General features: G+C 41.7%; 1 protein-coding gene across 6 annotated transcripts in view; it reads left to right on the top strand.

Moving 5' to 3' along the window:
• The window catches only part of lrp2a (low density lipoprotein receptor-related protein 2a), a 298,347-nt gene that overhangs the window by 47,304 nt on the left and 223,298 nt on the right, over positions 1-27,745 (top strand). For 5 of the 6 annotated variants that reach the window (XM_080199226.1, XM_080199224.1, XM_080199223.1 and 2 more), the window contains exons 2-3: positions 20,793-20,900; positions 24,078-24,200. In XM_080199226.1, coding sequence (XP_080055352.1) covers positions 20,793-20,900; positions 24,078-24,200 — 231 coding nt within the window. The remainder of the gene's footprint in view (positions 1-20,792; positions 20,901-24,077; positions 24,201-27,745) is intronic. The other variant, XM_080199227.1, reaches the window with a different exon arrangement.

Raw genomic sequence — 27,745 nt, 5'->3', positions numbered from 1 at the left:
GGATTGCATTAGAGGATTGGCTGTCTAATAGGAGGCAGAGAGTTGGTATCAATGGGTGCTATTCTGATTGGCGGTTGGTGACTAGTTGAGTGCCGCAGGGATCGGTGCTGGGGCCTCAGCTATTAACCATTTATATAGATGATCTGGAGGAGGGGGCTGAGTGTATGGTGTCGAAATTTGCTGATGACACAAAGATGAGTGGAAAAGCAAATTGTGCGGAGGGTGCAGAAAGTCTGCAGAGGGATCTAGATAGGCTGAGTGAGTGGGCAAGGACCTGGCAGATGGTGTATAATGTTAGCAAGTGTGAGGTTATCCACTTTGGCAGAAATAATAGTAGGAGGGATTACTATTTAAAGGGCGAAAAGCTGCAGCATGCTACGGTGCAGAGGGACCTGGGGGTCCTTGTGTACGAGTCGCAAAAACCCAGTCTGCAGGTGCAGCAGGTGATCAAGAAGGCGAATGGGATGCTGGCCTTTATAGCAAGGGAGATAGATATAAAAGCAGGGAGGTCTTGCTGCAACTGTACAGGGCACTGGTGAGGCCGCAGCTGGAGTACTGTGTGCAGTTTTGGTCGCCGCACTTGCGCAAGGATATTTTGGCCTTGGAGGGAGTGCAGAGGAGGTTCACTAGGCTGATACCGGAGATGATGGGGTTGGACTATGAAGAGAGACCAAGTAGACTGGGTCTGTACTCGTTGGAGTTTAGAAGGATGAGGGGGTTCTTATAGAGATGTATAAGATAATGAAGGGGATGGATAAGGTAGAGGTGGAGAGATTCTTCCCGCTCAGAAAGGACAGTAGGACTAGAGGGCACAGCCTCAAGATAAGGGGGAGGGCAGTTTAGAATGGAGTTGAGGAGGAACTTCTTCACTCAAAAGGTGGTGAATCTCTGGAATTCTCTGCCCGTTGATGTGGTGGAGGCTACCTCGCTAAATATATTTAAGACGCGGGTAGATAGGTTTTTGGTAGGCAAAGGGATTAAGGGTTATGGGGAGAAAGCGGGAAAGTGGAACTGAGCCACTTCAGATCAGCCATGATCTTATTGAATGGCGGGGCAGGCTCGAAGGGCTAGATGGCCTACTCCTGCTCCTACTTCTTATGTTCTTATTATGTTCTTATGTTCCTATGTTGCAAAAACATTCTTGGGTGTTTTCATCAGGAGTGACACATTCAATAAGTTATTAGAACCATCGAACTCTTACAGTGCAGAAGGAGGCCATTTCAACCCATCGGGTTTGCACTGACCCTCTGAAAGAACATCTTCCCCAGACCCACCTCTCTGCCCTATCCCCATAGCCCCACACATTTAACATGGCCAGCCACCTAACCTACACATCTTTGGACACTAAGGGGCTATTTAGCATGGCCCAATCCATGTAACCTGCACATCTTTAGGCTGTGGAGGAAACTGGAGTTCCCAGTTATAAATTATCAGGTCTATTGACATATAAGTATGTCAGGAGAATAGGGGGTGATTTTCATGACCAAGGAAAGTAGCCCCAGTTGGGAAATGTTCCAAATTGAAAGACCATTCTTGCTTTAAACAGCCCTGTCAGATCAAATTTACATTCTAGAGAGGTGTGGGCAGGTCAGAGTCTGATCTGTCAACCACTGAAGCAATTTGTAGACAGCCATGGAGAGCAGTGTTGCTTCAGCAAGCTGGTTAAAAGAGATCAGTTCTCTGATCTTTGTCCTGATTGTTTTAAAAAGTATTAGGCCCTCTAGATCTCACCCACACACCCACCTACAGCCCCTCACCCTCCCACCCACTTGCTCCTTCACAGTCCCCATGCCACCTCCATGACATTTTATGCCTCCTTGACCCATCCCCCTGTCCCTTCACACTGCCATGCCATCACCATGGCCACTCAGCAAATATCCGCTATGGGCAGATCTCAGGAGTCATGTAGAGATAGAAAACAACTATTAACAATCTAATAGAGCTCTGGCTCATACACACTTCCATTCATGAAACCCATTCAATACTTTTAAATATTTTCAAGTGGTTATTCTGTTAGAAAAGCAAACATATTTCTATTCAGTAACCAACAAAGACAGCAAATCCTTTAAAAGCTTCTTCAGTTGTCATCAAACAGAGAATTCACAACCCCTTTTTGAGATAATTTAAGGATTTACAACTCAGCCAAGCATTCATAGTGACATAATAGCCCTTTGAAAATGAAGACAAAGAACTCCATCAAAACTCTGGAATGGGAAGTCATGTATTTTTCTAAGCTACATCTGATAGTCTGTTAATTGAAGTAATTCAGCAGATAGTGTTTTTACTAACTCTCACCAATAGTTCATATCTGTTCTTTTCCAAGTTTAAAGGGCAGAAAATTTAAAATACTTCAGATCATAATACTTAAAAAAAATCTTATCCATCCTTCAAGAGCATTTACATTTAGTCCATCAATTTGTAATTCTTACACTGTGGGTTAAGACTCTTGGAGCTATCAAAATGGGGTTGGTTTAAATTCAGCACTAATCTCAAATTTCCCTGCTCAGTTTGATTTTCTCACCTGTGTGAATCACGCCCTTCCTTCCCTCTGCCAACAAAGACTGTTATCTATTCGTGATGGGACGGGATTTCCACATCACGGTCCATCCACCATTCTTAAAGGTCTGCTGATTCTTCCCAACTCGGTGAAACCCTAGCCCTGTCATTGCAGTAGAGTACCTAGGAGCCTTTAATCATTTTGAGCAATGCACCATTTCAAATTCCCCAACATCTATGTAAAATTCACACAAACTCTCATTTTGCTGCAGTGAAAGAAAGATATAACATCTTATCTCATCCTCAAGATGTATCAAAGCACTTTACATGCAATTAATTACTTTTGAAATGTAGTCACTGCTATAAAAATACAGCAAGTTAATTGCACATAGCAAGGTCCTGCATATAACAATGAGCTGAACAGTTATCCTGTTCACATGTTGTTGGTTGAGGGATGAATAATGGCCAGGATTATTGGATGCAACTAATTGACCATCTTTATTTTTGTTCCAGCAAGTCTAAGATTATTGTGTTAACATGTTATCATGGCTCATTTCTCCTTCTCAAGAATGACATTGAACCTTTAAAGAGAAAAGTTGTCCATAGCAGGATCTTTTATCTAGAATGAACACAAAGAACACAGGAATGGAGTTCCACCCATAGTTCAGGTGAAGTTATGGCAGAGGAGAAGGAGGGGCTCTGAGAACATTCCTGTCCTTGGTTTTCAATGGGATGAAAGGAAAATCTATTCCTCTTTTTCATAATTTTGCAAAGGTTGAGAAGACCAGCATTGGTCTGTGCATCAGTAACAATAAGGTTACCTCAGGGTTATCACTGGCCAACCAAAAAGGGGAAGTTGGAAGTTTGTTTCCCATACATGGGGTTATTAGAATATGAAAGTCTGAAACAATGGCTATAGAGACAAGAACAGTCCCAGTCTTTGTGGAGGTGGAATGGTGAGATGAGCACAGTATTCACTTCCCCCATGACGTTGGCAGCATGAAACCTGGACAGCCAGCTGATTTCCAGCCGGTCAGTGGAAATCAAATTTCAGGCAGTAGAAGACCTCTATCCTGCACTAAAGAAACAATTGTCTCAAGCCTAAAAATTTGTAGTAGGGCCCACAGGAGCATATGAACCTCTCCTGGCTCCACAAAGAAAGATTAAAAAAAGACTAGCTGGATTAGGCCTCTATTGACCTTGTATCCTCTTCCCAACATCTTCAACTGGCCACAATGGCTTTCCTTCTCAGCTCAATTAAAATTACAGTCCGGGTTTCAATACATCCCTGATGTATCCTAGACTGTATATTTAAAGAAGGACCCCAGTGGCTCACGGTTGCTGTTCCTTCTGTCTCCTCAAAAATGCAGGTTAATTTATATGTCAACAGGATAACTTGGAGGTTGATTTTAATCACCAGCGCACTTGGTTTACCTCTGGTAGATAGTATGAGGATTATTGTAGATTGCGCCTTGCACTGCTATATTGGTGCAACTAGCCTCATTCTTTTCTGTTACTTCTGATCCTAAGCATATATCAGACACCTGAGGAACACAGGAAAGGTTTCTCACTCAACCTATTAAAGAAAATTATTTACACTGAATTTGTTCAGGAAGACAGAATATGAAAATATAAGCATCATAACACAGATCAACAAAACAGAGCAAAAGACTGGGTAGCAATTTCTGGGTAATCCCGACATGTTTCAATTGTCTATCAAATAAAAAGGCTTTCCAATGCCAAGCCAGAGATAGTCACCGGCACACCTAAAATCACAGAACTTCTAAATGCACTGAATGTTTATCCAATTTTTTGCGGTGAATGAAAGGTGGGAGTAGGCATCTTGTTTTGACGGTTTTGGGAATGATGGTCTTTGGCTTTAACCATTTAAAACATTTTTGATGGTGTGGTTTTCGAGAAGTGTTGTTACCATATCGGTGGAATTGAAAGTTGGTAATCAGCTAAGTCCTACATCAGGTAGCTCTTTGCTGGCTAGTCACTATGGTGATTGCTTTATCAAAATAATTTTCTTGTTGTGGATATACACTCATCGTTTGACACATTTGTATTAAAGTGATCAACACTAATCTTCCCAATTGCGCTCTTTTATCATTCATTTTTGACTTCTCCCAGTCCACCATTTCTCCAATGCTTGTTTCTGTTTCTGGTAGCCAAGGAGTTGCCCTCTGTTTAGAGAATAATGCATTCTTTTAAAGGACGTACAGTACAATATACCCTTCCAGACTATAAATTAATGGGGAAATGTTTGTTGATTTTCAGAAAATAATTAGAACAGTTTGTTTTTCTGTATATTGGTTTGCTTATTGCTGGTTGTTGAATAACTTGCTCATTTTCATGTCTACATTAAATTTTCCTTCTGCCTTTGATTAAGTAGTTCAGGCAGCTATAGATAAGGCCAAGGATTATGAATATCTGTAATGTTGCTAGGCTGCCTTTGCACAATGTCTTTCCTTTGAACTTGCAATCTTAGTGTATTAGGACAAAAATAAACTCTTTGATACAGTAACAAATTATTCCAGCTACTTTATAGTGGATTAAAACCCTCACATTGATTTCCTTTTCTTGAACTACTTTGAAAATGTGTGAAGGGCTAAAATTAATGTGAATGAACATGAAACTATTTCTGTGGCGTGTAGCACAGTACAGATTATTATAGCCATATAGACTTACCTGCTAATATCCCATTGTGTTGCCTGTGGTGTTGGAGGTTTTATAAGAATGTTCTGTCAAATAGCACTATCATAGGATACTGATTTATTATTTTTGGGGTGTCTTTGGGTCAACGTATAACCATAGGAGTTTTGCTATCGAGTAGAACATTAAGAATGCTCTCCAGAGACTAGGGAGGAATTTTGAGGCAGGTCTCAAGATCTAGGGTCACTGGGCAAGAGTTGTTGGATCTTTGGAGAAGGACATCCAGGGGTCTGTGAATGTCTTCATGTCAACATCAAATCAAAAACAGTGCCACTCAGAACATACTACTATGTGTTATTTTCTTGTTGAATTGATTTGCCTCAAGTTAGCAGTTGGATTATAGATCTTTAATTCCTAAAGACTATCTCTGAAAGTCACTGGGCTGAATTCTCTGGCCTCCCAGATGCGTGTTTTCTACTGGCAGGAAGAGGCGCATTGATTTCTGGTGGCAGGATTCTCTGATCCCACTGCTGTCAAGGGGAATTCCCATTGATGTCACCTCACACCGGTGAGAAACCTGTGGGAAGGGGTGCGCTGCTGGCAGAAGTGGAGAATCCTACTGGCGTGAACAGCTGGAGAGTTCATTATGTGTGAAGAAAATACAGACACCTCAACCTCGAGAGTTAGTCAAAGCGAATCAATACCTTAGAAAAGCTGAAAAAGAACTAAAATTACTGGCTGGAAATTTCTGGCCTCCCTGTAGCAGATTTCCCAATGGCGGAGGAGGGTTACCATTGGCTGGCGGGTTCTGTGACAGCGCAGCCAGTGAGCATCACATATGGTTATTGACTTTGGTAGGACCAGATGACTCCACTAGCAGCCAATGGCGAGCTGCATCCCCCACTGGAAAACCCACTATAATATTGATGTGTGTGGGGGGGGGGGGGGGGGGGGGTAGTGCCTGAAAATCCCAGCCCATGAATCTAGTTTATTAAAGCATCTTGTTAGAGCAAAGATATACCAGGGCACAGGCTTCTCAAACCTTAACTTGTGGAAATAACTAACTTTCAATTACTTGTGTTGCAGGCAAAAGACTGAAATGAAAGTACGGATTGCAGCAGTACTGAATGTTTACTGTACATCTTACATGATGCATTTTCTAGCATCAAACTTACAAAATAGAAAAAGGGTTACTCTGCTTTAAATATAAATCAATTGTACATTGCTATTCTGACTTTCCTCAAAGCATGATCATTTTCTAAGATAAAATCTCTTGGAATATTCTATTTTAAGTAGTTATTAAAAAAAAATTGATTCTTTTTAACCGTGAGCTGCTGGTACACAGTGAGCAGAACATTTTGTAGCAATAAAGCAAGCTAAAGAAACATCTTTGTCAAGATCAACACTTCATGTGTAGATTTCTTACATTTCCATAATGTACTGTGTGCTTTAGGTCTCTATCTGATCAAAACTTAAAAGACTAAATATCCTGAGCCTATACTGGCCGTGAGGTACATGGCTCAGTGCCAGTATGGGTTGCGAAGCAGTTCCACTGAAATTCTCAAAACAGGGAACCAAGAGATATGGGGAGCCTGGAGAGAGGGGTCAGGCATAGTCATATTGAATGGCTGAAGAGGCTTGATGGGCACACGGTCTTCTCCTCTTTCTAATATTCTTCAAAACTGCATTGTAAAAGCATGGTTGCATGAAATTGTATTCACTTTCCAAACTATGATACTGACCTATTAACAAGACCCAGGTCTGCATGAATGCAAGAATTGCAGAGATTTTTAAAATTTGATTTGATTTATTATTGTCACATGGGCGGCACAGTGCCTCACAGTGCCAGGGACCCGGGTTCAATTCAGGTCACTGTGTGGAGTTTGCACATTCTCCCTACGAATGTGTGGGTTTCCTCCGGTTGCTCTGGATTCCTCCCACAGTCCAAAGATGTACAGATTAGGTGCACTGGCCATGCTAAGTTGACCCTAGTGTCGGGGGATTAGCAAGGTAAATCTGTGGAGTTACAGGAATAGGGCCTTGGTGGGATTGTGGTGCAGACTCGATCGGCTTCTGCATGTAGAGATTCTATGGATTCTATGTATTAGTATGTAGTGAGAATCATTGTTTCTTGCATGCGATACAAATAAGGCATATCATTCATAAAGAAGAAAAGGAGAAAGTGCAGAATGTAGTGTCACAGTCATAGCTAGGGTGTAGAGAAAGATCAACTTAGTGCGAGGTAGGTCCATGCAAAAGTCTGATGACTGCAGGGAAGAAGCTGTTCTTGAGTCGGATGGTACATGTCCTTGGACTTTAGTACCTTTTTCCCAACGGAAGAATGTGGAAGAGAGTATGTCTGGGGTGTGTAGGATCCTTAATTATGTTGGCTGCTTTTTCAAGGTAGCAGGAAGCAAATAGAGTCAATGGATGGGAGATTGGTTTGCATGATGGATGCAAAATAATGGTGACCAAGTACTGATACTGATTTAATAGCAAGCAAAATTGGCCAATTCAGATTCAAAACATTGGGAAGAACCAGTAAATCTTTTTGATAAATCTAATGACACATTTGACAGCTGCCCCACATTGTCATGCATCTAACTCTAAAGCAGGTGATATTCTAAGTACACTTTTCAACATTTTAGATACGTAAGCTGTACTTTTACACCAACACTTTGGTGTAAAAATGCCATTTGTTTTCTTTATTAAGAACAGAAAGAGATGCTGAGATGCTTGCATATTGGACAGCAGTGGGAGGATGCAGAGAAATTTCTATTGTCTGATCAAGCCAGTTGCTTCTACAACACAATCTTAGGCTGTGCGTGCAAAATCTGTGCCTGAGCGCAGGAGTCTTGCAGTCCAAAATCATTTGTAGCAGATGGGAAATTTAGATCTGAGTTAATATTTACCTGTGAATGCAAGTGAGCATCAGGTCTGAATTTCTGACTATCCATGTAAACCAGAATAGTTGGCACATATGTTCAGCTTATCTTTCACTGCCTTCTCTTTGCTGTTATGGCATGCGCAAATCAATTATGCGACTCTACATGTGATGATGGAGTTCTTTAATGTATTTCAACAGACCTCTTATCAGCAGGGATGGGTCTACCTGTTGCCCAGTTTGTGATACTAATAAGGATGATTGGTACCGACTGCAGTTCAGACTTCAGTGGTTTGTGTTACCTGCTCAGCTTTTTGCTATATTAAACAGATAAAGATCCAAAATTGCAATACGCAATTATATTTTAGTGCTGAGTTACAGCTTTTGCAGTAAAATCTGCTATATTTGCCTGAAGTAAGGGCTGGGTTTTTACATTCAGATCTCCTTGCAGCAGGGGAAATCAGCAGTGTGTTGGGAACACATAAGTTAGTGAAGTGGCTTTTCCCATGGCTTTTTCACTGAGCCATGTCATTAACACCAAAAAGAAAATGCTGGGAAATCTCAGCAGATTCTGGCAGCATCTGGAAGGAGAGAAAAGAGCTGATGTTTTGAGTCCAGATGACCCCTTGCCAAAGCTGCTATTAACATCCTGCTTCTGGCTTTCCCAAATAATTGAAGCAAAGGTACCATTGTGATTGGCACCTGAAGGTTGGAGCTTCAGTATTTAAAGGGACCTTGGAAAAGGACATAATGGGATCATTCTAGAACTGGCAAGAAAGGGACAATAATTGGTGTTATGAAGTCTCAGAGAAGGAAAGACAGCCTCCAACCCTCCAATTCTCTGAGACCTCTCTGGGCATCATGGTCATCTGCCTTCTCTCAAGCCCACTTTGCTTTGAGTCTACTCTCTGTAGCTCTGTCTCTTTAAGCCAGAGTCTTTTCCCCTGCTCCTTACTTTTATTTTCACTTAACAGGAGCTTTAACAGATTCCTGTTCTTTTCCCTTGACTAGACAATCTTCTTGGGATGTCTTTCTGTCCTACTTCCTGGTTTGGGACCTTCTTCATTGTTTTGGGACCTGCTCTCTGTTCCCCCCCATCCCTCCCCAACCACCACCACCACCATCACTACCTTTTATCCCGTGTCTTGCTCCTTTGGGAATGGCACTCCTCATCCTGCTCTTCTGCTTTGTACTTGTTTTACATCTGTTTCTTATTTCCTATGCGCAGGCATGCAGGTGCAGTTTATAACTGAAAATATCAAAGAAACAAATTGCACATTTACCAACTGAAGATGATGGAAAATGTACCAATTTAAGCATGTCCAGCATGGCCAGCACATGGTCAGAGAAAGAATGAACTGCACAGTGAAATGTGTGACCATTCTTTCTTTTGCTTGTGCAGGGACCTCTGGGGCCTACTGGTGTAGTTCCCAAACTCCAACGGCCTGATGTCTGATTCAGAGGTGTACTTTTTTCTTCCTTTTTATTTTGCGGTTTGTCACATGACAGACACAGTGTAGATATGCCCCGACAAAGATAAAGGATGGTTGATACTGCCAAATCTAAAGCCCCCTTGTTATCCAGAAATATACAGAATAAGGTAAAACAGAACATGAAAGCTTAGGACAGTCACAAAAGGCTTAATGCTGCAGAAAGCCTCAAAGTGTACAGAAAGAAAGCATGATTTAAAAAAGGACTGGATGGAATGCATCCGAGGGTTCTGAAAGAAATGGCGGAGGTGATAGTGGATGCCTTGGTGGTTATTTTCCAGATGTCGCTGGATTCCGGGGAAGTGCCGGAAGATTGGAAAACGGCTAATGTTACGCCGTTGTTTAAGAAGGGTGCCAGGCAAAATGCGGGGAATTATAGGCCGGTTAGTTTAACGTCTGTTGTAGGTAAAATGTTAGAATCCGTCATCAAGGAGGAAATAGCGAGGCATCTTGAGGGGAATTGCTTGATAGAGCAGACGCAGCACGGTTTCGTTAAGGGGAAATCGTGTCTGACAAATCTACTGGAGTTCTATGAGGATGTGTCTAGGGCAGTGGATAGAGGAGAGCCGGTGGATGTGGTCTTTCTGGATTTTCAGAAGGCGTTTGACAAGGTACCTCACAAGAGGTTATTGCAGAAGGTCAGGGGACATGGAGTTGGGGGTAGGGTGTTAGCGTGGATAGAGGACTGGTTGTCAAATAGGAGGCAGAGAGTGGGGGTCAATGGGTGCTATTCGGATTGGCGGTTGGTGACTAGTGGGGTGCCTCAGGGGTCGGTGCTGGGGCCTCAGCTATTTTCCATTTAGATAGATGATCTGGAGGAGGGAACCGAGTATGGTGTCAAAATTTGCTGATGACACCAAGATTGGTGGAACGGCAAATTGCACGGAGGGTGTGGAGAGTCTGCAGAAGGATCTAGATAGGCTGGACGAATGGGCCAGGAACTGGCAAATGGAATTTAATGTTGGCAAGTGCGAGGTGGTCCACTTTGGTAGGAATAATGGTAGGAAGGATTATTACTTACGTGGAGAAAAACTGTAGCAGGTGACGGTGCAGAGGGATCTCGGGGTCCTTGTGCATGAGTCGCAAAAACCCAGCTTGCAGGTGCAGCAGGTGGTCAGGAAGGCAAATGGGATGCTGGCCTTCATAGCGAGGGGGATTGAATATAAAAGTAGGGAGGTCTTGCTGCAGCTGTATAGGGCATTGGTGAGGCCGCAGCTGGAGTACTGTGTGCAGTTTTGGTTGCCGCACTTATGCAAGGATATTTTGGCCTTGGAGGGAGTGCAGAGGAGGTTTACTAGGCTGATACCAGAGTTGAGGGGGTTGAGCTATGAGGAGAGGCTGAATAGATTAGGCTTGTACTCGTTAGAGTTTAGAAGAATGAGGGGAGATCTCATTGAGACGTATAAGATGATGAATGGGATGGATAGGATAGAGGTGGAGAGGCTCTTCCTGCTCAGAAAGGACAGTAGGACTAGGGGGCACAGCCTCCAGATAAAGGGGGGTGCGGTTTACAACAGAGTTGAGGAAGAACTTCTTCACTCAAAGGGTGGTGAATCTCTGGAATTCTCTGCCCGTTGAAGTGGTGGAGGCTACCTCGCTAAATATTTTTAAGACGCGGGTTGATGGGTTTTTGATAAGAGAGGGGATTAAGGGTTATGGGGAGAGGGCGGGAATGTGGAACTGAGCCACGACAGATCAGCCATGATCTTATTGAATGGCGGGGCAGGCTCGAAGGGCCAGATGGCCTACTCCTGCTCCTATTTCTTATGTTCTTATGTTCTTATGTAAATCAGGAAAGCAAAGATAGGACACAAAAAATGTTAGCAAGTAAAATCAAAGAAAACCCAAAGATGTTTTAGCAGAACATTATTCTCTTGCTCTTAATGAGGGAAAGGGTAGGGCCTATCAGAGATGTACATAGTAACATATACATTGATTCTGGTGATGAGTTCAGGGTTCTCAATAAGTACTTTGGGTGGAATTTTTGTGTCTTGCCCTGTAGCGGGCAGGGACAAACCGTGCAAAGGTCTGTTGATCTCGGGTGGGATTTTCTGGTCTTGGGGCGAGCACTGACTGGAAAATCCTGTGCTTTGTCTCTGTCATCATGAAGAAGAGGGATGATGCAGACAGGAAGGACCTGTTTTTCCTAGTCAATTACCGGGGGCATAGATTTAACATGTTTCATAGAAAGATTCTAGAATCTATAGAAGGTTCAAGGTTCTTATTGGGTTTATTCAAAGTGCTTCCTGTCATTTGTTAAAAAGTTTTAAAATGTGAATTCTTGGGGATGATTCTCCCATCCCGCTGCACAACTTTTGTAGTACAGTGGACGGGAGACTCTAGCAGAGGCTGTTCCGTGGGCTCCCCGTTAGGTGCTAAGTCCTTCCAGTGCCAGATTTCCAGTGCCATCACCTTAATGTCATGAAATCAGCGTGGAGCTGCCTAATGTATTCAAAATGTAATTTCAATACAATTTAAATAGTATTAGCAGGCCCTGGACTGAAATCTCCAGGCCTACAACAACCCCCCTTCCCCCACCCCCCCAGGAGTATTTGTGTTTGGCGGCCTGCCCCCTCTGGAATGAAGGGCGGGGGGGGTGCAATTGAGGCCATCCAGAGGATAAGGCACCTGGGCTGCCCTCTGGCATTGTCACCTCGGCAGTGCCAGGCTGGGCCTTCTGGCACTGCCCAAGCAGCAAATGGCCAATACCCAGGAGCACCTTGGCATTGCCCATCAGGCATCAGGCAGTGCCAAGGGGGTGGGCATAATGGGGGGTGGGGCCTGATGGGGAGGGGGAGGTGATTGGTGGAGGGGGTCCTACTGCCATGCTACACTTCGGGCTGAGTGACAGAGGGAGGCAGGCCATGCTTGGGGCTGGCCATTGGGATGCAAAAGGGTCAGGTCTGCAGCAGGGAGGGGTGTGGGGGTGTGAGTTGGGCCTCAATTATTCCCTGTGACAAAACATTCAATGCTCCTTCAGTCTTCTGCACAAAGAGATTTATTTTATTCATCCCTCTCAGTGACAGTTTTAAGTTGACGATTCTACATCACTTTCCCCCTAACCAGAGGAAATGGTCATTCCTATTAACATTTTCTATAGTTTGGGAAACCTACATTATATTACATACTGGTACACTCTGCTGAAAATAGTTTTGGTATCTCAAATCGTCCCTGGATTGTTGTCTTGCTGTCCTGAAATCAGGATCAAAGGAGGGTCCCGCTGCCACATTGTGTTGGGGCCGTCACCCAAAAGTGATTTTGCCTGAATTGGCAAATCAGCAGCCAGACGGCATGCCCACCTTTCAATTAAGGATGGCAGCCAGGCTGTCAAAGCTAGAAAGCTAAGAGGAGGTGCATGAGCAGGGAAGATAGCTACAGTCTGCCATTATAGCTGGGCAGAGAGAGGTTGTCTTCATCTTGAGGCACCCTCTTAGCAATTTTGACAAATTTGAAATAAAAATTAGCCGCAACTGTCGGTTTACCATTTTGGAAGAAATTCTTCCATACAGCAGCTTGCAGATATAGCTGAAGCTTGGTAGGGGTGGTGGGAGCTCAAAGGCATCCTGGAGTGTTGGTCCCCTGGTCTGTTGCCAGGAGGCCATCTCCAGGTAGTTGCTGTGCTCCTGTTGCTGTGGCAGGAGCTGATGCTGTCTGAAAAATTCCAGTCAACCTTTGATAAGTGGCCTTATGAGTCTTTAAGTTATCTTAACAAGTTCCCCACTGCCCCATTGCTCCCCAAGTGGCAGAACAGAGCAGATGTTGGAGCAAACCAGCTGGCAATGCAAAATTACATGTTATCCTGCCTCTGCTCTTGCCCCCATATTGTGTGAAAATCCTGCCCCAAATTATTTGCCTTGTACAAACTTACATATTTCTATACTGTCCTACTTTGCTAAAACCATCTCACTATTCCACATTTGCTCTGTGAGCAATGTTGAAATCATTAAAGGTGAAGCTGAAAGAGATCTGGGAGTCTGATGGACTCAATGCTAAATGCACAATACATGCAAAGCAACCATCATCAAATCCAAGTGATTTTGTCGAAACATATTTGAAAGAGGAGTAAAGTACAATTGGAAGATTTCATGATTAAACTATACTTAGTCAGACATGTCCAGTTCTGGACTTTTAACCCAAGGAGAAGTTTAGCATTAGAGAAAGACAGGAGACATGAAACTTACCTTTAGTCATTGATCTGAACTGAAGCCAGCTTGCAGAAGTTTACCCTTTTCAACTTTGACAGACACATATAAGCAATGTTTTATAAGGATTTGTTAGACAGTTAAATTCAGAAAAAAATGCTTTAAATTAGATTATGTGATTAGAACATGGGACTACAGGTTCAAACCAATTAAATGTGCATTTAGGACTGAAATCAGGAATTGGATTAAACAAAATGATCAATATATGTTGTGAATCTCTGAGTAGCAGACGTGAAAACTGTTGACTTATTTAAGATCAAATTAGATATTGCAAAATGGACTTTTGAATCTATTTGGATATTTTAGCTAAGCTGGCCCATATAACTTTCCTCGGCCTTAAACATTTTACTATTTTGTAATCAGATTAATTAACTAAGTTTGGGTTTCATTTTAGTTCCCCAATTCATTATATTCTCTTGTTTGATACACGTATTTACCTCAATGAAAAGTAATTATTTTGTATTCTAATCATCCATACAAATATCAATGAGCCTGATCTTCTACACTTTGAGTCACCCTTGTGCAATAATGTTGAGGTTGTTTTATAACCATAGTTCAGGAGCCTTGAGACCTTTGTTTGATAGCTGCATCTTTAAGTAAAGACAACAGTAATTTTGAATTTTCTACTTACCAGAAATGTAGCCCAACCCCTTTCTTCAATGTTGCTTAAATCCTAAGGTGAAGCACCTCAAAGTTTTGTGTGGTTGAGATAGAATTTCACCATAATCTCCCCTGGAAGCTTAATAGAATTTGTAGGATTAAGAAGTTGTCTACCTGCTATGCTCCGAAGGGTATTAAATAACTTCATTAAAGATGTTCTCTGAATTTCTGTAAATGATTTTGGTGCAGGAGGTTACCTTGTACAGCTGAGGCATGTGGGGACTTTGTTTAGTTAAAATTTGGGTCTCAATAAGACAGACTGAAAGTCATTCCAAGAAGATTAAGGTTTTAATTGAATGAAACCAAATAGTTCTGATGAAAATGGCATTCACATGATATGAAGGCTGGATGACTTGCAAAAATGTCATTGTTAAGTCAGTAGAAATGAAATGGGAGATTTATTGGAGGCCAGCAGTATGAATTCTGTTTTCTAGATACTATCTTGATTTCAATCTTACTTTTGCCATTTTAATTTCATAACACAACCACATTATATGCATCATTATGTTACTGAAACTTTGTTGCTAATAAACACATTGTGACCATTAACATGAGTAAAAAAAACAAAGACAAATACTTAAAATGCTCATTCTAGTTTCTTCATCTCAATATGATGGTGAACTTATATTTATGTTTGCAAAAATATAACAGTCACTGAAACAACAAAAGTGTTTGACAGTTTTAGTAAAACTAAGAATATTGATGACAAATTGAATATAGATTGGTTAATTGCATTGCAAAGTGAACAGATTGATTTTTATTTCCTATGTTATATATAGAACATAGCAGTCATGTCACAATATTCAGTGTTACTCTTGTTACACCTATCATATTATATTTTCAGGCAAGGGGGTCACCCCTCCATTAGTTTACAGTAATGCACAGAAAAGTTGCGTAGTTGCATAAACATTGGCCCATCATTTCCAGGAATAGCATATTCTTTGAAATAAGCCATATGTTCTTCCATTTTGTGATCGCTTACTGTGAACATATTCCAAAATTTCCTGGAAAAGCAAATGCACCGCAGAGAAAATAATAGGGTATAATGGACCTCATAAATAGGGCAATTACTTACCCATCTGCATCAACAAAGTCAATAATACTGGCAGGGCTCAAGACATGGAATTTTGAATTTCAAATCCTTTCCTTAGATTCAACATTTTGCAGAAAGTCTTTTCACTTAGTTGCTGCATTCAGTTTTCAGGAATATTCTATTTAGACATCCCTGGAGGCCACTTTAATCTGATGTCAGGACCTTTTTTTTTACTTTTTTGTATTCATTCTTGGGACATAGGTGTCACTGACTGGCCAGCGTTTATTGCCCATACATAGTTGTCCTTGAGAAGGTGGTGCTGAGCTGCCTTCTTGAAATGCCGCAGTCCACGTGCTATGGGTTGAGCAACAATGCCATTAGGAAGGGAGTTCCAGGATTTTGACCTAGCGAAGGAATGGCAGTATATTTCCAAGTCAAGATGTTGCGTGGCTTGGAGGGGAACTTGCAGGTGGTGGTATTCCCATATATCTACTGCCCTTGACCCATATAAAGAGCTCAATGCCTATAGGTCCTTTGCTGAAATTGGATTCAGTGGGCTAACTGGCAGCCCATAAAGAGGCTACCAACATAAAGTCAGGATTTTTCTTTTAACTGTGCCTGTCTATACTCGTCTCTCTCCTGATTGTCTCTCTGTCCTCCCAGGACCTATTAGAGAACCACCATCAGTGTAACAGTCAGTTCAGATTTGTTAACAGGAAACTCATGAGTTGCCTCAGGAATATAGCACAACCTCATTGGTCTTTTAGAGGACAAGGAGGGGGATGTAATGACTGGAAATGAGAAAATGGCTGAGGCATTGAGCAGGTATTTTGTGTCAGTCTTCATAGTGGAAGACACAAATAACATGCCATAAGTTGATGACAAGAAGGCTGTAGCAGGTGAGAACCTAAAAACTATCATTATCACAAAAGAGGTAGTGCTGGGCAAGTTAATGGGGCTAAAGGTAGACAAGTCTCCTGGTCCTGATGGAATGCAGCTCAGGGTACGAAAAGAAATGGCAGGAGAAATAACAAATGCACTAGTGGTAATTTACCAAAATTCGCTGGACTCTGGGGTGGTTCCCGCAGAATGGAAAACAGCAAATATGACGCTACTGTTTAAAAAAGGAGGTAGACAAAAGGCAGGTAACTATAGGCCATTTAGCTTAACTTCTGTAGTAAGGAAAATGCTTGAATCTATCAGCAAGGAAGAAATAGCGAGACATCTGGATATAAATTGTCCCATCGGTAAGACGCAGCATGGGTTCATGAGGGGCAGGTCATGTTTGACTAATTTGGCGGAATTCTGTGAGAACATTACATGTGCAGTGGACAATGGGGAACCTGTATCTGGATTTCCAGAAGGCATTTGACAAGGTGCCACACAAAAGACTGCCACATAAGATAAAGGTGCACGGTGTAACGTGTAATGTATTAGCATGGATAGAGGATTGGTTAACTAACAGAAAGCAAAGAGTGGGGGCAAATGGGTGTTTTTCTGGTTGATGATTAGTGACTAGTGGTGTGCCTCAGGGATCTGTTTGGGACTGCACTTGTTTGTGATTTACATAGATGATTTGGAGTTGGGGATCAATGTAGTGTGTCAAAATTCACAGATGACACTAAGATGGGTGGAAGAGTAAAATGTACAGAGGATGCTGAAAGTCTGCAAAGGGATATAGGTAGTCTATGTGAGTGGGCGAGGGTCTGGCAGATGGAGTACAATGTTGGTAAATGTGAGGTCATCCATTTTGGTAGGAATAACAGCAAAATGGACTATTATTTAAATGGTAAAAAATTGCAGCATTCTGCTGTGCGGAGGGATTTGGGTGTCCTTGTGCAGGAATCTCAAGGAGTTGGATGCAGCAGGTAATTAAGAAGGCAAATGGAATTTTGTTATTCATTGCTAGAGGGTTGGAGTTTAAAAATGCGAGATTATGTTGCAGCTATATAAGGTATTGGTGAGGTCACACCTGGAGTACTGTGTACAGTTTTGGTCTCCTTACTTGAGAAAGGATATATTGGCACTGGAGCGGGTGCAGAGGAGATTCACTTGGTTGATTTCAGAGTTGAGAGGGTTGGCTTATGAGGAGAGACTGAGTAGACTGGGGCTATAGTCATTGGAATTCAGAAGAATGAGGGGAGATCTTATAGAAACATATAAGATTATGAAGGGAATAGGTAAGCTAGAAGCATGGAAATTACTTCCACTGTCGTGTGAAACTAGAACTAGGGGCATAGCCTCAAAATTAGGGGAAGCAGATTTAGGACTGAGTTGAGGAGGAACTTCTTCACACAAAGAATCTGTGAATCTGTGGAATTTCCTGCCCAGTGAAGCAGTTGAGGCTACCTCATTGAATGTTTTTAAGGCAAGGATAGATACATTTTTGAACAGTAAAGGAATTGAGGGTTATGGTGAGCAGGTGGATAAGTGGAGCTGAGTCCACAATAAGATCAACCATGATCTTATTGAATGGTGGAACAGGCTCAAGGGGTCAGATGGCTTACTCCTGCTCCTTGTTCTTATGTTTTTATGACCCAGAAGTTGACAAGTGGAATTATTCAGATGAGGCATTGGGCTCAATTTCACAGAAAAGTGTTGAATGGAAACAAGACCAAACTAATTTGTTTCCCACTCCTGGGGTAGGATTTTCTGGACATGCCAAAAGCCAATGGACTTTAGGCTGGTCTGTCGAATTTCCAGGATGGGTCCCACCATGACAGGGCTGAAAAATCCCAATTCTAATTTCATGGATAACAAGTGAAGAAATTTCAGCACCCTACATCATCTCCTTACAGTAAAATTTATACAATCTATGCCAACATGATGGGTTAAATTTGGTGCTGATGAAACTTAGTGCAAACTAAAATCAGGGATGCAGTTAGAAGGGCAAAAAAAGGACAGTATAACTTGTCCAAAATGTCACGATGGAACTCCAGTATTATTATTACACCATACTTGATGATCAAATGTTTTGAAGGATATTAGTTCATGATTAAGAACATATAGCAAGAGCAGAAATTTCATTTTACCTTAAAATCAATTATTTTAAGCTCATCAATTAAATATATTTATCTGTGCCAATATTTTTCAGCTTAATTGGCTGCATTCATAAAACTGACATAAATCCTGGAAATATACAATCATCATTGATTTAATTTTTGATGCATTAATTTACTTACCATATTATGTATTTTGGGACGTTTTATAATATAAAATGCACACGATGTTTTAGGTGCACTTTCCGCAATGGCATGAGTCACCAGGAACTTCTAGGTGATTCTCTTTCCCACAAAGATGCAAATTCAAATTCAGCCCAAGCAACAGAAGAAGATCTATTGATTGACGCTAAGGACCATAATTCAAAGTAGATCTGAAATATTTCTAAACAAACTTCCAGTTACTGTGCTTGTTGTTGTTCCAATACGCTTCCAAATAAATGTGGCACAGTTAACATTAAATTTGGCAGTCTCAGTCATAAACCATGTAGAACTTTGCAAATTCAGGATATACCAGTAATGGGATAATTTTCTAAAGTTGACCTTGTTCACCTAATAATTTGGCAAGCTGTTCATTTCATGTATTTCAATACTTAGCTAAACTATTGCAAAGGGAGGAAATTGCTTCATACCCTCATATTTCTATTGACAATTGTGCGTGGTCACCATGCCTGTAAAATAAGAATAAGGATTTACATTTTGAAGGATTTCTCCAAGTTTAAAAAATTGACACTCTTGACTGATTGGAACTTCTTTGGTTGATTTTTTTTCAGATGTGAGTTTCTTTCTCTTTAGCCAAGTAGCTTTAAACTCTCAAAACGTTTTGTATTCAAGCCTAGTTGTTCTAGTTCACGGCTCTCTGCTTGAGGTGAATACTCAAAAGGGAAGTTAACAGAGCAAGAGTCCTGCCTGCAGAATGAAAATTTTTAGAATAAGCGTGAGCTTTTGACGTCAGGTACGCCACTCATTGGGAGCTTGCCACTGTGGGGATAGATACTTAAGAGCTACACAGGGTTTAAAGGACTGCAGAAACTTAAAGGTGCAATACACTAAGAACAGGATTCTCCAGCAGTTCTTGAAAGGAGGAGATTTAAGAGAACGGCTGAATGCATTTAGGTTCATAGCAAAGGCTATGGAACTGCTTTTAGCAAAAGTTAAGCAGAGGAAGGAGTTTTCATTTGGAACCCCCTGTTGATGCTCAGTACAGAAAGCAGCCCAGCAACAATGGCAGGAGGTTATCATTGCCAACACCATTACCTTGCACACCAGTGTAATGAAAAAAAGAGTTTAATAACCTTACCAAGGTTGCCAGAATAGGAGGAGCCAACCACATCTGCTAAAATTCAGTGAGCTAAGTATTCTTGGGAATAGTGCCTGGCTTCAGTTACCTCTGTATTTTGAAGTGTTTAATAGCTCAACCCATCAATATGCAAGAGCTACTGACAATTCCCTCACACCTTCTCTGCAATACCCTGTTGAGGAGTGATTGCTATGCTTAATGCGTTCACACCTAACCATCCCCATTACAGTCTGTATGCAGACTGGATTGGACTGTACCTCAAGTCAACTGGTAGTTATTTTCACTTTTGTGCATTATTTTTAAGGAAAGAATGGGCCTGATTTTTGCCTTTGTGATGGGTTTCGGGAGTTGTGAATTTTTCTTATTCCACCAGTCTCTGCTGTGGAGATGCCTGCCCTATATTTGAGATGTGAGGTGGTTGGTGAGGGAGACAGGCCTGCGAGCTCTGCAGACTCTGTGGAGTTGGAACTGGCCCAGATATGGATATGGTTAAGTCACATTGTGGGCTCGATATAAAGGCCCATTTCCAATGCCATTTCTGGGAATTGAGACCTGATGAGGAGATAGCTGACCCAGCACTGTGAAGTTAGCACTGATCTTTGTCAGCTCAGTAGTGAACATTTCTCTGGCAGTATGTTTTTAACTGTGGTAAAGTTAGTCCAGCATGGGTTTACCCTATGAAAGCTGCAACTCCCTTGCTAGCTGCCCTCATTTCTCATATGATACAGTATTGACCCATTGCTGTCCTATCAATTTGCACTCAGCAGCAATTTTACCAAGTCTTGGACTATCAAGTCAAATGGCATTGACACTGTTGTCTGCTCCTACAACCTCATGATCTAATGGACCACTCTTAGTCACTCATTAGTCGCTTTGTCTATGTGGACATGCAGAAGGCCACGGCAATGACACCCACCCAGTGCATAGATAGTCAGCACCAGTTGTCAGTTCTCCATTCACTAGTGTCACCATAATGGGGCAGTGCAGTGGCTAGCACTACTGGCTCACAGTGCAGGGACCCAAGTTTGATTCCTAGCTTGGGTGACTGTCTGTCTCTCATTTTTGGATTGCAGGTTGCACAGCAGATCGGTTCCTTTGTCAAAATGGCCAGTGTATTCCTATCCACTGGAGGTGTGATAGTGCTGTAGACTGCAGTGATGATTCTGATGAATTGGATTGCCGTAAGTACACTGACAAAACCTTGGTATTGTTCTGCAAACCTGGTTAGAATTGACTGATTATTAAAATACTAATTACATATTCATTATGACTATAATCTCCAATTGACACTCACTTAAATAAACTCGATACAGAGGGCACTGTTGTTCAGAATTACCCTGTAGTTAGCTTTAGTTACATCGTGTTTTTGCTCATTAATCTCTTTTAATGACATTCAATCTATTCCAATAATGGAAATGCTTTTTACATAATTCTACAAAAGCCCTCTTAGTTCAGCCATTCAAATACTTTTAAATCACACCATTCCTTATGTCCTTTAAGGGACAAAATTTGCCACCTTTACCTAGTGTGACCAATGTGTGACTCTTGACCCACTGTAATGTGGTTGACTTCTTAACTGTTCTCTGAAATGATCCAGCAAGCCACATGTTGAAGGGCAGTTAGGGGCAGGAAGTAAGTATTGGCCTTGCCAATGATACCTACATTGCATGAATGAATTAAAAAGAGTTCTGAGAATTCATTAGCTTCTGGAATTTTCTCTGCTAGAACACTTAGAATTCTAAAATTATCACACATAATTAGCCCTAACCTGGGATGTTTTGGATAGTGCAAACCTTCTTCAATGTGAACCAATTACAACTTTTACCAGGGGCTGGTGGAACAGTCAAAAATCTGGTTAGGACTCAGGCTGTCTGGGTTCTTGCTATTCATGAAAGTCTCTGCAGAACCTTACCAAAGGACAATTTTCCATCTTTCCCAAGAAAGGTTAGCAGTGTAGGGTAGGATGTGGTCTAGACCAAGGGTTTCTGTGGCCCCACCCTAATGGGACAAAGTTGGACTCACATTAACAAAGCCAGATGTAGTGGCCTGATGATTAATGGAAATAGGTCCAAGCATGGGTCATGCTCTGGAACTTCAAAGGTAAAGAGAATTTTGTAGGACATTTAGCTTTGTTTAAAGAAATTAGAGACAACATTGAATTTTCTTTTTTGGAAAGTCCGGATGACAGTGCCCTTGGAACCACATCCTCAAGGATTCTTAAGGTGAGATCTAGCCCATCCTATTTGCCACAGGCGCAAATCCCATTATGGCCGCTAAATCTCACAAAAGGGCCAAAATGGGATTTGCGCTGGTGAGATCTCTGAGATCTTCCCCAACTCCCACTGGTGACATGATCACGCCCCTAGAAGGGCATAAACCTGATTTCCATGAATTTGAATACATTTCAATATTATTAAAGGGCTTGACACTGTAGGGTCCACACAAAATATATCCTCTGGCATGTCGGCATGAATCACTATTAGTTTTCAAAAGGCGCTGGATGCTGAAGGACAAGTCTGGGCATTGCCCCTTGGCAGTGTCCATTTGCAGTGCCAAGTAGGCACATGAAAGGGGTAAAGCCAAGGGGGTTCTGCCAAGGGGTGTAACCCTCCTGCATGGAGGTGCATCCCCTTATGTGTGGATGGGGGAAGAGGGAGAGCCCTGATGACAGTGTGGGGTGGGCAGGGGAATAGAGGAAAGAGTCTCAATGACAGCATGCATGAGGGCAGGGGGAGGTGGGGACCCTGATGACAACACTGAGGTGGGGGAAGAGCTCCGAAGACAATACAGGATGGAGTGGAGGTGTTCCAGTGTTTGGTGTCCTGTTGGATGGTTGCCCTGATGTTTGGGGGTGCTGGGTGTCCCAGTGCTTGTGGGGGGGGACATGAACTCTATGTGGGGGGAGGGCAGGGGCCCATTCTCCATGTGAGGGGAAGGGTCCTTATGTGTAATTTTGGGATTAGGGCACCCTGATCTCAGAATCCCAGGGTTATTGCCCCTCCAGCTGGCTGTTGCCGGCACTGTGAAATTACACAACATGATGTTAAATCAGGCAAGAAAAAGCATCTGTGAAGCTGACAGGTTTCACAAAGCCTCTTCTTGCCCGAGCCAGCACTCTGCAATTATGGGAACATTCTGCTCTTAGAGTGGGATTTATTTGCAACCCGCCATGTGACGTGGTTGTGGGAGGCAGCTTGCCATTGGCAGGGGGCATGCCTCTCCCTCCAGGGCTATACTTACCCGTGCACGCTGGGGTATCCCCTTGCCTAAGCTTCGCCTTTCAAAACCTGTTGTAAACATCACTGACATGATATCGCATTGGTAAGGTTTGAGTATTCAGTGAGTGGGGGTTGGGGGGATGGTGGAAGCTGACTAATTATATCAAAATACATGCAAAACCATCAAAATGAGATTCTCAGCCTTTGTAGATGTGAATCTTGTGACATCGCTTGTGAGGGGCATGGAAAATCAGGAAATATGGTCTCTCTGGAGACAATCATGTTTCCCGATTCTCTCCAGATTTTTTGCCTGCATTGGTGATCCCGCAGACTGCTAATGCTGGCTCAAAATCACCCCATGGCAATTTTTGTCCAGCTATTTGATTGTGGTAAAGACCACAGCCGAGCCTAGTCCTATCCTTATTTGATAAGCTTGCAAGGATGCTTGGAGAAAGGATTCTGGATTGAGATCAGGATTTTACTTCTCCTCCAGGTTAATTGCAGTCTGAGATCAGTTAAATTGTTGATCTGTAACTGGATCAATTATTCACCGAATACATTTTATGAGCACCATTTCAAATGTTCTAAGTTACTATTTGATTTGCTGGATGGCAATATGGGGATGCAAAGTAAGAACTCGTGTTGTAAGAAGCTCCACCTTAAATGATGTACAGCCTATTAGGTTTTGTACCCCAATTCACAAAATATACTCTTATATAAGAATATTGATAACAAGTTTCAAGTTATATTCAAGCAATTACTTTCCAGGTTAAAGAACTTAGCAAATCCATGCCTGAAGATCCAGTGATTTTTAACAATTCCTCACTCTCTAAACATTTGAGACAGTTATTAAGTATTGTAGCCCTCAGCTCCAGCCATGGGCTACATTTTCTACCCATTCTTGTCCTGAATTAGAAAATTCTTTACCTCAATCAAATAGTTGGACAAAAATTGCCGTAAGGGCAATTTTGAGCCTGCATTAGCAGTCTGCGGAATCACCAATACGGATAGAAAATCCGGAGAGAATTGGGAAACATAATTCTCTAATAGTACAATTGTGGGTGTTATATTTTGCACAACTAATTAAAAAAAATCCCTTTTATCTTCACTTCGCCAATATTAGATTTATTTTGATTTCAGCTCTACCTACCTGTACGGCAGCACAGTTCCGGTGTGAGGGAAATGGAGAATGTATTTCTCAAAATTGGGTCTGTGATGATGAGGAAGATTGTGATGATGGATCTGATGAGCGCCAGCATTGTTGTAAGTCTTGGATGTTATTTAAAATGTTTCAGATGCAGGAAATGTGGTAAAAATTGGGAATTTGTGAATCCTTTTCAAATTAATTTAAAAGATTCGATTTTGACCCACTTTCACCTAAGCCTGCCTGGAATTGTCTGGATTTGATTGCCGTTCTATGTATTTTAGAACTGCTTCGGGATGCCACCAAGGCCGTGATCAGTCGTGTGATCCTTGTAATTCACAGGATAGAGGATGACTTCCACTGTGGACTGCACTCGTACAGTATCTGCTATCAGCTTCAAACTGAAGCATCCTCTATTCTGGAGAATCCCCACTGCTTCCATTAAACATGATGCTTGTTGGATACATGGCAAAAGATTGAGTGAAAGACTGGAACAAGAGCAGGCAATCTAAACCCTGCAGAAACTCCACAATACAAGGAGAGGAGCAGAATAAGATTGGAATAATCTTATAATTAAATTATGAGGAGAGATTACGCAAACTTGGGTTGTTTTCCCCGAAATTTAGAAAAATGAACGATGATTCGACAAAATTTTTAAAGTATTAATGTGAACTGATAAAATGGTTAGAGAAACATTATTTATGCTGATTGGGGAGTCTAATATTCTGTACATCATGAATGGAGTTGTCATGAAAATCATAGAGCAGGAACTTCACGCAGCTTTTAGGCAATTTCAGTTCCTCACAATACAACTTTGATAGTCGTTATTATCCATGATTGACTTCTCTATACATTAATGTACACATTGAAAGTGTTTTAGAACAAACTATAATAGATTTCAGTGAGAATTTATACTGCTTATTGTTATTTAAATTACAACAATATGATTCACTGCATATTAACATAAATGCGAATGACAGGATAGTTTAGTCTTAAATTTAGCTTTTTCTTTTTTAGGAGAACAAGATTGAAATGAGATTTTTGAATTCATAACCACATAGAAAAGAAATCTGTACATCTTAGAGCTGAAAAACTGTTGAAATTGTTGGTCATAATGGATTATCTGTGCTTATCATGCCAACTTGAGAATGTAGACTGATCTGTTATCTGTCAAACGCATGCCAAGAATTTCCAAACAGTTCCATATTGCCAGACCAGGATGCAGAAGTTTGGGAATTGGGCAATTTTTTTTCTAAGCAAAGTTAAGCAACCAAGTCAGTTACAGAGCAAATTTAAACAAAGGTCATTTTAAGATATTTAACTGTAGCTTTTATTTACTGTTACTAATTAATGCCCCAAGAAAGTAATTATGTTAATAATGCACTTATTTCTAGAGTTTGAATTTTTGGTGCTTCCAAAGGATGATTCAGTGAAATTAGAGAAAAGCATTGCAAGTATTTATGGCGTAGTGATACCAATGTGTCACAAGCTTGCCTCTGCAGTGATACAGCGTAACACTTGCATTTTTAGGAATAGAACCTGCCTGATAAGTTCTCTTCTGAGATGAATGTTCCTGTTAACTGTGACTTAGAATGACTTTCCAGTAACCTGCTAACCATTTTAGATATTTATAAATGAAAAAGATTCACTTTGGACAGAGGCTCCTGACAATTAAGTTGCGACAATCAAACATTGGAAGTTACCTAAGATGAGTAATTCAATGATTGTTTGAATGAACTGTCCATTGCAAGACTATTCCTGAACATCCTCTCTAGCTCACACAAACTATTTTAGATTTCAACATGCGTGTTTGTCGTTTAATTGCACACCAAATTACAGTACAGGGAAGACAATTTTTTTGTTTTGATATGTTCTCCAAGGTAAAAGATACCAGTACTGGCAATTGTAAACTTTTAATTTTTTAGCATCCAATGTCACGTGAAGCATCCAAGTTCAGTGAAATGTGACCCAGCATTAGGTTCCTTCTACTCAAATGTTTTTGTGTTAATCAGAAGAATACCCTTACCCTCATGGGCTATTGTAAATGTTTTTATTTCTGGATCAACTATCTTTCTGTCCTTGGAGTAAAATTAATTGCAAACTTGATTTTAATTATTGTAGAATTAGGGACAGTTTTATTCTGAAAAAAAATGCAATTCAACAATGGGTTAGGACTGCCAAACTCAGTTTGTGCAAAATTCTTTGACTAGGAAAGAGCAATTATTTCTAATGGTTTAGATTAGATTCAAATCCAAGAGGGGAAATGAATAATAGAAACTGATTAGCTTTTTAAAAACTGCTGTTAAATTTCAATAAGAATTATGATTCCTCAAAAATGTCACATCAACACCAGGAAGAGCCACTTTCAGAACAATTTTATCCATAATTCATTTCAATTGGTGCAGTGTCATTTACTAAAGGTGGAATTTTTCCAGAATTTGACAAAGGCCAATAGCAGTTGTCAAAAGTAGTGCTGAAGCTGCGGACAGCAATGGCAGCTTTCTCTGCTATGCGGTGTTGTTTATAAGAACCTCAAGGATCGGATTGCACAATGTAACGCTGGCGAAGCAGCCTCTGACATGCCAGGTACAGGCGTTGAGAGACCAATTGTGATTCACGCCATTCTGCCCTCACTGACCTGAATGGATTTTCTGATTGGGGGGAGGGGGTGGGGGGAGGAGACAACTGTGTCATGCATTTATATTGGTGTGAAACGCAACTTTGGAGTTCTTGTGACAATTTCTGCTCCCATTGCCAATCCTGCCTGACAAAAATGGGAGCTGAAAATCCCAGTCATTGTCTTGATATTTGCTATTATGCTGTGTTTGGTGGACAGAAATTTGGAAAGAAATCCATCCCAACACAACCATTTGGCTTCTTGAAAAAGAGCCAAGGGTACTCTAAGTGTCTCATTACAATTTGTGCCAATAGTAATAGTTGCATTCTTGCTAATGATCTAAGTTTAAATTAGTTTTAAGTTTATTTATTAGTGTCACAAGAAAACTTACATTAACAGTGCAATGGAGTTATTTTGAAAATCCCCTAGTCGTCACACTCTGGTGCCTGTTTGGGTCACTGAGGGAGAATTTAGCATGCCCAGTGTACCTAACCAGCATGTTTTTCAGACTGTGGGAGGAAACTGGAGCAGCCAGAGGATGCAGACATGGGGAGAAGGTGCAGACTCCACACTGAGTGACCCAAGCTGGGGAATTGAACCCCAGTCCCTGGTGCTGTGAGGCAGCCATGCTAACCATTGTGTCAATATGCCACTGATCTACTTTGATATCAGAAGTCTAGTGCTAAGTCTTTGGAGCAGAGCCTAAACCTGCTAGAAAGGCCAGCAGTGAATGCTCAGGGTGCCATCGCGCATGTGTCAATATTCCAATATTCTGGGAGACTAGTTGGCATTCCCCCCAGCCGGACATCAGCATTGCCCAGATTGCCCCCCACCCGATCACCAGCATTGACCTTTCTCCTACACACCGACCACTGGCCTCCCGGTCGCTACCCCTGACTGTCCCGATCACTGGCCTCCCAATCAATGGCCCTGACCCCTGATTGTTGGCCCCACCACTAACTCCAACCCCCAATGATGAGCCCCCCTTCCCTCCCCTCCTACCTCCCCCAATCCACCTGGCTCGATCCTTGTCTTGCTGCACCCCAT

This window comes from Carcharhinus amblyrhynchos, chromosome 11 (genome assembly GCF_965287045.1).
Source record: "Carcharhinus amblyrhynchos chromosome 11, sCarAmb.v2.hapA, whole genome shotgun sequence".
In the NCBI taxonomy this organism is placed as follows: Eukaryota; Metazoa; Chordata; class Chondrichthyes; order Carcharhiniformes; family Carcharhinidae; genus Carcharhinus; species Carcharhinus amblyrhynchos.
The sequence above is the reverse complement of the archived record's forward strand: the minus strand, read 5'-3'. Positions and strand labels throughout refer to the sequence as shown.